The sequence below is a fragment of the Triturus cristatus genome, chromosome 2_1, assembly GCF_964204655.1.
Source record: "Triturus cristatus chromosome 2_1, aTriCri1.1, whole genome shotgun sequence".
Classification (NCBI taxonomy): Eukaryota; Metazoa; Chordata; class Amphibia; order Caudata; family Salamandridae; genus Triturus; species Triturus cristatus.
Window position 1 is genome coordinate 82,893,395 of NC_140581.1, and position 14,422 is coordinate 82,907,816.

Consider the following 14,422-nt stretch of genomic DNA (forward strand, 5'->3'; position numbering starts at 1 on the left):
GGGAAGAAGAGAGATGGGGCGGAAGTTCTTGAGGTCTTTGGGGTCCGCTGTGGGTTTCTTCAGAAGGGTGTTGATTTCTGCGTGCTTCCAGCTTTCAGGGAAGGTGGCTGACGTGAAGGAGTTGTTTATGACGTTCCGGAGGTGGGGTGAGATGATGATGTCCGCTTTGTTGAAGATGTGATGGGGGCATGGATCAGAGGGGGCGCCGGAGTGGATGGTGTTCATGACGTGGGTGGTGTCTTCTGCTGATGGGGGTCCAGGCGCTGAGGGTGGTGGTGGGGGTCGTTGGTTCGATGACTGGAGGCGGAGTCTCGGGTCCGAAGCTGGCATGTATGTCTGCGATCTTGTGGTGGAAGTACATGGCAAGGGAGTTGCAGAGGTCTTGGGATGGTGTGATGTCGTTGTTGCTGGCGCTGGGGTTGGAGAGCTCTTTGACGATGCTGAAGAGTTCCTTGCTGTTGTGGGTGTTGCTGTCTAGCCGCTCTTTGAACGATGACTTTTTGGTGGAGCGGATCAGCTGGTGGTGTTCGCGGGTGGCGTTTTTGAGGGCCGTCATGTTTTCTGTTGTCCGATCGTGGCGCCAGGTTTTTTCGAGGGTTCGGCAGGATTTCCTGTTGCCGGTCTTGCCTGGGGGGTTCTTCAGGGGGGCGAGGTCGTCGGCGCAGTTGGTGATCCACTGTGCAAGGTTGTGGGCTGCGTTGTTGGTGTCATCGGTGTCGGCTGGCGGGTTCTTGCTCAGCGATGAGAGGAGCTGGTCTGTGGTGATTTTGCTCCAGCATCTGTGGGGGATCTGTTGCGTGCGGTGGTGGGATGTGTTCTTTTTGAAGGTGAAGTGGATGCATCTGTGGTCGGTCCAGTGTAGTCCGGTGGAGTGGCTGAAGGAGACGTGGTTGCTGGCGGAGAAGATGGGGTCGAGCGTGTGGCCCGCGAGGTGGGTGGGGGTGTTCACCAGCTGCTTGAGTCCGAGGTTAGCGAGGTTGTCGAGCAGGGTGGTGGTGTTGTTGTCGCTGTTTTCCTCCAGGTGGAAGTTCAGATCCCCTAAGAGGATGTATTCTGGTGAGGCTAGGGCATGCGGGCTGATGAAACCGGCGATGGTTTCGCTGAATTGTGTACGCGGGCCCGGGGGTCTGTAGATGAGCGTTCCTCTAAGGGTGGTCTTGGGGTCGGTGCGAATCTGGAAGTGCAGGTGTTCGGTGGCGGAAAGTGTGCCTTCGGTGTTGGTCGTGATGTTGATGGTGTTCCTGTAGATGATGGCGATTCCTCCTCCGGTTTGGTTGACGCGGTCCTTTCGGGTGATTTTGTAGCCGTCCGGGATGGCTATGGCGATGTCGGGGGCTGAGGAGGCGTTCATCCAGGTCTCCGTGAGGAAGGCGACGTCCGGTGCTGTTGTGTCGAGGAGGTCCCAGAGTTCGACGGCGTGCTTGTGGACGGAGCGGGTGTTGAGGAGGATGCATTTGAGTTGGTTATTGTTATTGTTGTTGCTTGGTCCTGCGGGTGGGGGGCAGGTTCGGAGGCAGGTGAATTTGCAGGTTTGACAGGTGAAGGGTCCGTGGGTGCGCTTCGGGTGGCTCGGTAGCAGGCTGGTGGTCATTCGGTGTTGAGTGCGTTGAGGGCGGCGGTGTCGTATCTCAGTCGGTTAGCCTGGTTCCGGACGAGGCCAGGGGTTCCGGCCCTGGGCACGGTCCAGGCGCGGGCGGGCGCAGACGGGCTTGCCTTTGGCGCGCCGGCTGCGCAGCCGCTGCGCGGCCTCCATATGAGGGGCAGAGGGAGGGAAATTCAAAAAGGATCATGATGATGGCCTTTGAATATCAAATATTAATGGATTTAATTGAAGTTCATTATATACAATTGGTGGGATTGAAAACATCGACTACTGTTTTCTTCAAAAGATCATACAAATTTCAAACCCTCAATTCACATAGAGGTCAAGATTGTGCACAGGGGGATTCAACCCAATGTGGGTTGGACTATCGATTTAACCCTTCAGAGATTCCATCATCAACTTCATTGCACCCCACGCTCTCACCTCCACCGACTACATTATCCTTGGTGACCTCAAATTTCACCTGGACAACTCCAATGACAAGAACAAATCATCCCTGCTGGAGAACCTCGCCACTGTCAGACTCAAACAACTGGTCACCTCCAACCCACTCAGCAGGACACACGCCATCTTCTCCGCCAGCGACAACATCTCCTTCAGCTACACCTCCAAACTCTTGTGGACCAACCACCGCTGGGTCCACTTCTCGTTCACCAAACTCACCGTACACCCTCGCACTCACTGCTACCTTCGCAGAAGTTGGAACAAGGTCATAGAAGAGCAGTTCACCACCTCCCTCAGCAAAACCCCTCCATGACACCCACAGACGCTAATACCTCAGCCCGCAACCGCCACCGATGAGTCTCCAACTGCGCCAACACAGTGCCCCCTCTCGCCCCCCGAAGAAAGCCCCAGGCAAGCTACACTCCAAGAAAGCCTGCTGGCTTTCTCTCCTGCCCTTCATGAGTCCAGACACACCATTAGACAGATCGATAAGAGATGGAGGAGCAGCAAGACCCTGGAAGACTACTCAGCCTTCAAAACTTCTGTCACCGTACACCACCACCTCATTAGAACAACAAAGAAAGTGGCCCTAAAGGAAAGGATCAAACCCAATGCACTCAGTAGCAAATCATTTTTGTCATGGTCAAAGAACTTGCCAAACCCAGCACAGAGACATCAGACATCCCACCCTCCCAAGACTTCTGCAACAACCTCGGCACCTTCTTCCACCTCAAAGATTCAGGAGACATACAAAAGCTTCAACAGCCTCGATACCCAAGACCCTTTCACCCCACCCGCAACCACCCACACCCAAAGACACCTGACCCCTTGCATACCCTATTTAGCTGGACACTACTAACTACCGATGACACCCTCAATTCATTAAAAGCATACACTCCGGAGCACCCTCGGACCTCTGCCCGCACCACATCTTCAACAGAGCAGACACCTCCATCATCCCTGAACTCTGCCCCATCAACTCCGCCACCTTTCCGGAAGACTGGAAACAAGCAGAGATCAACCCCTTGCTGAAGAAACCCTCTGCCAACCCGACAGACCTCAAGAACTTCAGACCCATCTCACTGCTCCCCTTCCCAGACAAGGTCATTGAGAAGGCCATCAATGCCCAACTTTGCAAGTTCATTGAAGCGAACCACATTCTAGACATCTCCCAATTCAGCTTCTGAAGCAATCACAGCACTGAGACCACCCTCCTCACTGCCATAGATGACATCTGCAACCTCTTTGACTGAGGCGAAACTGCAGCCTCCGGGACCTCTTGGCCGCATTTGATACCGTCTCCTACCCCACCCTATGCACAAGACTCCATGATATCCGCATCCACGACAACACCCTGGAATGGATTTGATCCTTTCTCACCAGCCGAACGCAGAGAGTCAGACTACCACAGTTCCACTCTAAACCCACAGAGATAAGCTGTGGAGTGCCTCAGGGCTCCTCCTCTTGAACATCTACATGGCCTCGTGCACAGCCATCGTCAGAAACCACAGAATCCTATGCCGATGACACCCAGCTGATTCTCTCCCTCACCAACGAACCCCCAGTTGCCAAGAACAACTTGCACGACAGCATGAAGGCTGTCACCACCTGGGGAATAGCTGCCTCAAGCTCGACTCAGAGAAGACCTCATCCTGGGCTTCACCCTCTCTGCTTGGAATGACTACTGGTGGCCCACAGCACTTGGAACCCCCCACAGACCACGCACGAAACCATGGCATCATCCTGGACTCCTCGCTCACCATGAACCGAAAGATCAACGCCATCTTATTATACTGCTTCCACACGCCTGCTATGAAAGTTCTTCAAGTGGATCCCCACCAAGTCCGGAAAGACGATCACCCACGCACTTCAGCAGCAGAATCGAGTACGCCAGCACACTTCACGCCGGCATCACCCAGAAACTCTTCAAAACCCGCCTAAAAACATCACCGGCCACCTGAGAGACCTCCATTGGCTCCCAATCAACAAAAGAATCAACTTCAAGCTCTCAACACACGCCTACAAATTCCCTACATGACACAGGGACTGTGATCCTTCACCACCACCTCGCATTCCACGCACCCACCAGGGACCTCTACTCTGCCCAACTTGCCCAGGCCACCGTCCTTCATATCCACAATACCACGGTTGGAGGAAGATCCTTCTCCTACCTCGCAGCAAAGACTTGGAACATCCTGCCTCTCCACCTCAGGCAATCACCTTCACTGCCTCAACTCCGGAATGACCTAAAGACCTAGCACTTAATGAACCACAGCGCCTTCAGCAGGTCAGCAGTCTACCCCCCAGCGCCTAGAGACCCTAACAGATGAGTAGTCACATTTTACATGACACTTGATTGATTGATTGATTAATTTAGATCTTGGCAGATGGGTTACTCCATCACAAGGGTGATGGATATCCCGTCCGGGGAAATATAAATCCTATAGGATATAATTGTATTTATATTTCGGCAGATCGGATATCCGTCACCGTTCTGACAGAGTAACCTGTCTGCCAAGATCTAATTCAGGTCCTAAGACTGTTCCTTAATACCTGCTCACACCCTCAGAATATCTAGGAATGCTCGACTCATGCTGCCCCAATTTAATATTCTGAATAGGACATACCTTAACCTGCAATGGATTGACAAGATATACTCATTGCCACCAGTGGCTTGCCTACAGTATTGTGACCCAGACGTCACCTTTTATCACATGTTGTTGGTATGCCGAGCTATTGCAGAGTTCTGCGAAACCATGAAAGGGATTCTCACTGTAGTGATAGAAAGAATTGGAATGAATAAGGCTCAGACAAGCATTTTGAGCCTGATGCTACGCCTTCTCACAAAACAAGGGTAGCCGTAAATTTGCAGCCCTCTCCGTGCCATGGACTAGAAGTAAACTACAGCACCAAACATTCCTTGATGGAAGACAGAGGTAACCAGATGGGAAGGCATTTACACTATAGTTTTACATATAGAGAAAAGGAAAGGCCAGAAGGAGGAACCATTTGCCCAGACTTAGCACAGTCTATTAGTGGAATTCAAGGGGCAAATGGTCAATGAGCACAGTTTGAAATGTCTGCTAAGGGGAAAAGACCAAAGCAATGTGAAGTTTGGATCACTAAAATTGAGTAACAATGGTGGGCTCTGGGACGGAGCTCCTTCAAGAGGGTCCGCTAAATGACAGGTGCTGAAGAGAAGTGAAAGAGAGACTCCTGGCCACACGCAGTGGACCTGGGCTGCCACATTGTAAACCTACTTTATTGTACAGAGAAAATTAAGGTACAGCCCTCCCAAACCTAAGAGGACAATACTTGATCACTGCCTAGCATAACCGATCAAATCAAGACAAAAAATAAAATCAGTGGTAATATAGTTGATAAGCTTATTGCTAGCTTACAATTATTAGAATCAAGAAGGTAGCAGAAGCCTGGTCACCTGCACTACCAAATGTACAACATATATGCACTAAATGGATTACCAAATTATGCCTCAATGATCTAAGGTTACTGCTCTAACATGCTTGAATTACTATTTGCTTGTGAAAAGAAAATAATATTTCTTTTATTAAAAAATAAGGACCACTGACATTATCATTATGGTTACATGGAAAGCTCACAGCAAGTAGACCTGGATCCATTACAGATAGCACAAATAAAGGTTTCATATCTGAGATTACCAACCTGGTACTCTGCATACCGACCGACAGATAATGTGTCAGTATCCTCTTTTCTGTTCTGCTCCTCCTCCATCAGTTCTGCCTTCTTGAACTTCTTCATAACTTCCAAAAGCTCCAGTACTGGGATAGTGGTCTTCAGCTTCCCTACAACAGTTTGAGAAAGATTGCTATTTGATGTTTTATGATATTTAAAGTATTATAAAATTGTGTTCAAGGTAAGCATCTGTATACAAAAACCACAGTTTCACCCAAAGTAGTGTAGCACTGCAAGCTCACCTCAAAATCAATTTTATGAAAAGCAAGTAAAAATGCAAAGTTTTCAAGTGCTAGGCCCATTTGTTGTCCATTTTTCAGTGAGTGTTAGCCCACCCGCACAACATACACAAAAGTATAATACAATACAGTTCAATGCATAAATACAGAATGTGGTTTTTGGATAGCCCCTTTCAGCATTGACTACTCTCGTTCAGCTGGCTTTAGGCAATGATCAACAGGGCTATCGATCAGTGTGGAAATCAGCCCACAGCATTTTGCAGAACACTTTTGAAAAGTAGATCACACACTAGTACCCTTGACAGCCTTGATGTCCTCTTCCTCCCAACAATTTACCTTCTCCCCTCCTGTTTTCTGAAATTGGACTTTTCTTGACCTCGGGCTCTGTGCACTTTACCACTGCTAACCAGTGCTAAAGCGCTTGTGCTCACTCCTTAAAACATGGTCAAATTGGCTTACACCCAATTGCCATTTTTAATATACTTATAAGTGCCTATTAAAGTGCTACTACATGCACTTGAGAGATTAAATGCTACTAATGAGCCTGAAGCAGTTGTTGTGCCACCCATTAAATTGTTCTGGCAGTGAAAAACTCCTAAATTAGTTTTTCACTACTGTGAGATCTACCTCTCCCATAGGATAACTTGGGTTATGTTAGTACATTTAATAAGTCTAACTTTTGAATGGGAACAGAAAGTAATATCACGTTTGGCCTCAAAAGAATTGTAGTTTAAAATCCTCTTTAATGGTAAAGTCGGATTTTAGGTCACAATTCTGAAAATGCCACTGTTAGAAAGTTGACATTTTACTGTCCTATCCAGTTGGTGCCTGCAGCCTGTGTACTGGGTCACATGAGTGTGAATAGTAGGTAGCTGGCCTTTTTGTACTCCTTCAAGACAGAGACAAGGGGGTGCTAGATGCTGGCAGGATGGGCCATCCTACTAGTATGGTGGAACGGAGCTGTTGCCTACCTCACTTACATTTTATAAGGCTGCCTCTAGTATACCCGCAAAGGAACTTGAAACTAGCCTACTGCCACCCTAGACTGCTTGGTAGGGGGTGGAAGGAAATTTCCAGAACCAGATGTGGGGTAGCCAAGAGGTTTCACACCATTCAAAGGCTCAGAAGGACTGCCTTGTATTCCAAAGGACAGCCCTGCTGCTTGAGGCCTGTGGTGCTGCTTCAACCCAGGACTACCACAATGACTCCAAGTGCTAGTTGACTGGCTTCCTGTTTGGAGCTACAGGGACTCAACAAGCTACAACAATCTTGAACCCCGCACCTGGATCCTGCCCAAAGTGAGTCCTGACCATCCCCCAAGTGGTGCCAACCTGTCCTGAACACATCGAAGTGATGCTAAAGGTGCTTTACCAGCCTAACCCTAAAACTTGGGACTTAGAAAATGTTCCTCCTAAAAGTGACCTGAGAACCGACAGGAGATTGGGACCTTCCTGTTCGCCGATCCCCTAGGTACATCACTAATCAGCATGAGTTTGTGGTAGCTCCTACAATGTTCTACTCCACAAACAGCAAATACTGTTCTGCTGCTCCTCCAGAAAGAGGTATCTGCCTCAGGGAGCCTTTGTTGTCTACACTCTGCAGTTTCAACTCACTTGAGATTTTCAACTGCTCAAAAAGTGATAAAGTCTTAACACAGAAATCTTCACCACAACTTTGTGCAGCGGCTCCCTGACGATGGCACCTTCTTCTCCAACACCACCGGCTGCCTTGTCCCACCGAACTATACGTTCACAGAAATGTTTCCTTGAAATTTCTTTTAAGTCAGACTGTAAGTAGAGACCGGGCCCAATCTACATCGTGTGTCCGAAACGTGTTCCTTCACAGTCAATCGTAACTTTTGACTTTGTCCTGCCTCGCGCAACTAGATGGTCGAGGTCGGCGCTTTGATCTATTAAGTGCTATTTTCACTTAAATCATTAAAAAATCATAACTCTGGTTCAACTGATTGGATTTAATTTATTTTGGGGTCATTTTATTTATTCACCTTTACTCTGTTTGTGTGGTCCATATATATTTAACCCAGTGCCTCTAATTTAAGCTTGCCTGCATCTGTGCCAAGCTACCAGAGGGTTAAGCACAGGTCAATTTAGTGACGTTTGTGGTCCAAGCTGACAAGGATTGTGGTTTTTACTAATGAAGGGTTTTCACCCTCCACAATCATAAACTCAATTTCATACACACACTCATTGGCTTTTGTTATTTTTTTTAATTATTGTTTTTAGGAGGCCTCCATCCTCACACTCACCCTTACTGCTAGCTGTTTGCTGCACCTTTTATCTTTGCTTGTCTGCGGTAGAGACGGTGAGGTGACAACCAACCAACAGAGTGGCTCCAGCATCCAGCGTCATGTACTTCTCTGCAGCCAGACAGAAATTTAGCAAAAGCCTGAATTTTCCTAGGCTGAGTAGGTGCTACAGATGCCCCTATTCTTTAGCAATCATACAATGAGTGCTTACTTTGCTTTAATTGTGTTGGTACTTTCATTAATGAAAAGGCCAATGCAGAGGATTGGGGTCATGTCAGTACTACCGAGAGACCCAATTGATTACAAATCCAAATCAAATCTTCGCTTGACAAAGGAATCTCAGGAAGTTTTCATACAACTCAACATAATTCTGCAGAATGAAACTCCATAAATTCCGCCCACCCCTGAACACAGCAGAGCTAGGTTCCTGGGAGCAGCCAGGTCTCTGGGGCACGCTGTAGCCCATTCCTGTTACTTCATGAGTACTCAGGCATATTTTTTCATTGTTTATTTTGATCCACCACCAGAGCATCACAAGGACCTCTCTGTCTTCGCTTCTTGGTTCCATCAATTCAAACACAGACCTCTCAACTGATCTAAGGACAGAATGCCAAGGTCTTCCCCTACTAACCTTGTATATGCCATAGTACATGATTGGCGTATTGTTTTGTTACTGAAATTTGGAGCTGGCTTTTGCAGGGTATCACGCCACTTGCGACCAATTATCAGACCCCATACTGGAAGGCCATGGGAACAGCAAGGGCTACTAGGCTTCAACTTTGGGTTTTGAGGTAATTTGCCCCTGATATTCCGGGGTCTATCCTATTATGGCCTTGCATACTGGGCCAAGTACGACCCCTTCCACACTTAACTTTCAGTGGCAATAATAGCAGACAGTTAACATCTTCTCAGGGGAGCAGTGTAGGGCTGCTCGAGCTCAGAACTCAACAGTCACACAACAAATCAATAAAGGAATGTCCCACCAGGTGCTTATCTTTACATGAAAGAAAAGTACTTCAATACATACTAGAAAGCAATGCTACACACTAACTGAACAAAATACAATTTAATATCCCTGAGTGATATTCGGGCAATTCTGTACCTTTCCCTGCTTTTTTCCTACCTCTCACTGGCCCAGTTTCTATCCTATGCTATATGCCCCCCCTTTTTATGAGGTATGCAGTAGTAACATAAATTAAGCTCAAATGCCGTTTGTAATTACCCCCAAATACATGTCTTCCTCAGTCTCCGTTTACAGTTATTACCACCCAGTAGTGGAAACAGTCCCAGTAGTTTGGCCTTGTTGCCTGGCCCTCAGAGGAACTCACACACTCTCAACTCGAATTCTGAGCCCTTACTCAGCTATGAGCCTGCCCTAGATCCTTTAGCAGCCGGAGCAGAGAAGGCAGCACTCACTTGATGAGCTCCTAATTGGACCAATAGAGAGTGTCAGTGATGTTGGGGTCTTGGTGATCATCCCACACCAGAGCAGGCAGGTCATTGCTGGGGCAGATGCAGCCTCTCCTGGCTGGTCAGAGGTTCAGTGCATGAAGTCCTTCATGGGATGCCTACAACAGAGAGTTGCAGCCAGAGAATGGGCTGGTAGCACCAGGCAGTCCCAGCCACGCACAAAGTAAGTCTGGGCAGTTGCGGACATGGACAGGACAGTTACGATACTTGGCAGTAGTAGTAGCCATTCACAGGTCAGTCACAACTTGATCAAGAACGGCCGAGCACAGGCGAACATTCAGCTAGCAGTTGTGGCGTAATTTAAGTTCTACCTGTTTCAGTAACAACGGGAACATACTCTGCCCTTCCAACGTCATCAATGTGCGGGTGTTCACTGTCTATTCCTACCTTCAAATGAGCTTACACTCTGTGTTTAGGAGTAACTTTACCAGGGGCATAACACCCCGCATTGCGGGGGGGGGGGGGGGGGCGCGCTCCAGGGGCCCCCTCAGCAGAGCCAGCAAGCACTACAGACTAGTCAGGTATTTGATAATTAAAAAAAGGTTAAGCACATTGCCATCCTTCGTTGCACCAGCACCTCACCGTGGCCGCTTCAGATCGGTGCGCGGCGCGTGGGTGTGTCTCCCTGTCCGCGGCTGCGCGGTCTTCAGTCACGCGCATCGCGCAATTAAAAGAGCGCGTGACTGACGGCGCATCACACTCGTGTGGCCACCAAGGGAGACATTTGTGTCCTCTCGCACCATGGTTTGCTGCTCGGGTGAGTTAGGAGAGAGGCTGGCACTCCACTCTTGCCCTGTGAGCTATCATTCCTAAAGCGCCGAGAGGGGAGGGAGACGCTAGAGCCGCGGCCGAGAGAGGTGAGTGCCCTTCCGCGAGAAATTCCAGTATGTTTTTTTTTTATGTCGTGCTGTTGATTTAATTTGAAAACACGTGGATAGCAATGACCAGACATTTGATGGCCTCTCTGTGCGATCGTTTGCCTCAATGTCCATTAAAAGCAAAGAAACCGGTGGAACCGTAAAAACTGACTTTCAGCACAAGCAAAGACTTTAATGGCAAAAAGCGATTACATGATTGGTCAGAAATACAGCGTTTTCTGACGGCACACGTATGATTGTTTCCTTCTTTAATCGTGTATGGGGGGTAAACTAACTTAACACCTCACCAGACTCCCGCCCCCCAAGTGCCGCAAGCGTGGTGCATCATGGGGACATGGCGCAGTTTCCTGTCATGGAAATTGGGTTGCGGCTGGGGTTTGTCGCATTTTAGGAACAGGATTGTGTTTAGTTTAGTAAATGGGAGCATCGAGCGCGCACCGATTAATATATGTTTTTCACCCATGTGGACCATTCCCCCGCCACTCATGTTTCACGTCATGAAATCTGCACAGGGAAAGGAGCTTTTGAAAGCGGCTCGTCCCTCTCACCGCTCGGAATCACGTTTCAGTGGCAAACACGTTTGTTGTCAAATCAGGATTACCATATTTGTTGTGATCAGGAAACTGACACCAATATCAAGCAGTGTGCAATTTACAGCTGGCAGCCGAAAATACAACTATTACCCCCAGCAATGTCAAATATCGCCATCCCCAATCTGTGTCCATTGCCAACAATTCGCATCAGGGGCGCTGCTGTCAATGGTGCAACAGGCGCAGTGGCGCCGGGGCCTGAGCTGCCACTGAAACCTGATTGTTGCCCTATTTTATCAAGCGACAATTGGCCAGGAGTCCATATTCCTTGCTTGCACAAGGGCACATGGTGCTACATCACTTACCTGCACAGCTCCAAGCGGTGCAGCCTCTGGGCTCTTTCAGAACAGTCCAAAGAAAAGACAGTCACACAGTCTTATGGACTAAAGTTTTGTGCAGGAAAAAAGTGGATTGTAATAATTTTTATGCTGGCACAAGAAACCATGTCGTATGTTGTAGAAGCCAAGAAAAACTAGGCTTGGGCAAGGCCGGACTGGCCTTGCCCAAGCCTAGTTCATCAGGCGTTTCCCCGAGAGGCTGGAAGTGTGGGGGTGGGGGGCGGTTTTGTAGCAGGGCAGCAGTTTTAAAAGCCCTACAAAGTTCCTTGTATGTTGATCAGTTTTCAGGCAACAATATAAGTGTCACGATAACGCCAGTGAATAATGTACTTGTCGGGGAGAGATGGGAGTTTTGTCTGATGGCAGTTTTGACTCATCTAAGATAGCGTAACACAGGCCCCGCAACACCCGCATTGTGGGGTGGCTCCGCGCTCCAGGGGCATCCTCAGTGGAGCAAGCAAGCACTAAGATTCGTCGGGTATTTGATAATTAAACCAGCATTTGCAATGCAATAGGTCTCGCATTTGAAAGAGTTAGAGCTATTGGCATTGTAAATGACATTGCCTTTTATTTATGTGTTTACAAAACCTAGAAGCGGTGCGTAAACACCGCTTGCAGGTTTTGCAAACACATAACTAAAACTAATTTGCCCCTCCTGAACAGCAGTGTAAGGCACTGACATCATCAAAGGAAAGATATACCTGCTCAGCCAACCAAAACATGGTGAACATGTAATGGTCCTCCATGCAGGACAAAGACAAGACAAGAATAGGGAGGCAAGCCATTCAATGACGAATTGGAAGCTGAGGAAAACAAGAAAGCCATTGAATCACAAGCAAGGGGCTTAGGCAAACCTGAGTCTAAATTGTTTTGCAGACAATAGGCTTTCGAGAACAGACATCTTAAAGCTGTCTTTTGGCGAGGTCTAAAAGGGTATTTTTTTAAGTAAGGGACTTGTGGGCTTCCAGTATTCTAGGCAAGGATTCAGCACAATAATTAAGGTTTCTCACAAAAGGTAGTTGGACTTTGAGTATTCTAGATTACAGTAAGCAAAAAGCTCATTAATTGGGAGAAGTCATGCATACTGGGTTACCACTGTCCTCTGCATAGAGTGAGCTTCTCACAACGATTTAAGTAGCTCCCTCTGTGTTTTATTACACATAATGCAAAAGGTATTTCTTACCTAGAATCAGTTTTGAGAGGATGAAACCAATAAGAATGTTTCATTATTTATTAAATCCATTGCGGTTACTGCAAATACATGTAGAGATATTGCAAATAGAATAGCAACACGTGCAACACCAGTCAACCTCCCTTAACATGCAGGCATGACGACTCACATTTGAGTCTAGGGATCAAAATCTTCTGCATACTCCTATTTTGAAAAATGGAACTTCGGCTACCACAGCACCTCTCACGGGTGTAAATATCACATGATGAAACGTAGACTATTGTGCAGTATTAGCTGCAGACACAGCGGGAATAATGGCACGAAATTAACATTCCACCCCATTGTCAGTGTGCAGAGTTAGACTGTGGCCCACAACATCACAAGCAGCCATTGATTTGTGATTGATTAATAGGCTCCGTGTGAGCCTTGACATACATTGGCTGAATATTATTTTCAGACTGCCTGCAGGGAACTGGAGGTGTACCGTAGGGTGCATAGATTTGCTGTGGAAATCCACTTCCACAGAAAACGAATACATCTTTTCACTTTAAAACAGTACTGCAAAACATTTAAAAGTTATTGTTCTACTGCTGAGTTGGCACATAAGGGCTGTTCAGGTATTTAGATCTTTCATTCATATGCTTCATGGCATTATTAATCTACGAGCCATCAGTAGGAATCCCGGAAACTACCAAGGGAAAAAAGCAATTTCCCCAGCTAGAATTTGAAGACAGGAGGCCCATGTATATTTAGAATCATTAACTGCCACTATTGATGGAAATCGCCCGAGCTTTGGTAGCTTTGTCTTTCAGAGCAGATGGGTGCAGAAGGGTCCAGAGTTCTGCACATCATTCTACACAAGTATCTGCATTATGGGGGGACTCGGGAGGCGGAAAAATCCCCTTCATGAGAGTAAAAAAACAAGAACCTACTTTGCTGACAATGGTGTTAAGCATCAACAAATCAGTCGACCACCCATGCCAACATTATTGCAGGCAACTCCCGACCAGCACCATATTTTTCCCAGATAAGACAACGTTTTCAGATATGTAAATGCTCAATCAGCCACCACCAGCATCCATAATATTAATGCACGTTTTGGAATTCACCTTTTTATGGTGAAACAGTCTTGCAGCACTTCGAGGAAGATTTACAGCAACTGCTAATTGCAAAAAGCCTACTCGTTTAAAAGCACTGACCTGCTGCAGACCTGCGAGGACTGGTTGTTAAGTTGCTTGTTTCCTAACAGACTGGGGGACCAAAGAGCCGCGTGCTCTCCTTATGGGCAGCCTATGTGCAAAAGAACTGTGGCAGGAACATTAATATATGTAAGTGAACGCGGGGTCGCGTACCGCTCTACTGCCAAAAAGTAACATTAAGTAAGCAAAACAAAGCAAAAACAATGTTGACTCACGGGCAGGTAAACCGTCCTGGTGCCTTTGCTGGAGCAGAGTTTTCTGTTAGAAAATTTTGGGGCTTTTGAAGCTCTGGCATGTTTATGCGTTTGATTAATAATTAACAACTAATTATTTGTCTTGTGCAAGTGCGTTCTATTAATCAACCTGTTTGTCCTAACATAAGAGAAGGTTACACGAGGGTTAGCATGCGTGTGCTGTTTATGTATTCACAATAACGTGCAAGTTTTCATGTTTAAACGTTGCTGTGTGCTATTTATTTTGAGCACAAAACGCTGTCTGAATTAATGCTTT

The 14,422-nt window shown here is 47.3% G+C and overlaps 1 protein-coding gene across 2 annotated transcripts in view; it reads right to left on the bottom strand.

Annotated features, from left to right (window-relative positions):
- The window catches only part of LOC146863792 (receptor-type tyrosine-protein phosphatase kappa-like), a 1,244,093-nt gene that overhangs the window by 182,836 nt on the left and 1,046,835 nt on the right, over positions 1-14,422 (bottom strand). For both annotated transcript variants that reach the window (XM_085628087.1, XM_085628078.1), the window contains one exon: positions 5,732-5,871. In XM_085628087.1, coding sequence (XP_085484213.1) covers positions 5,732-5,871 — 140 coding nt within the window. The remainder of the gene's footprint in view (positions 1-5,731; positions 5,872-14,422) is intronic.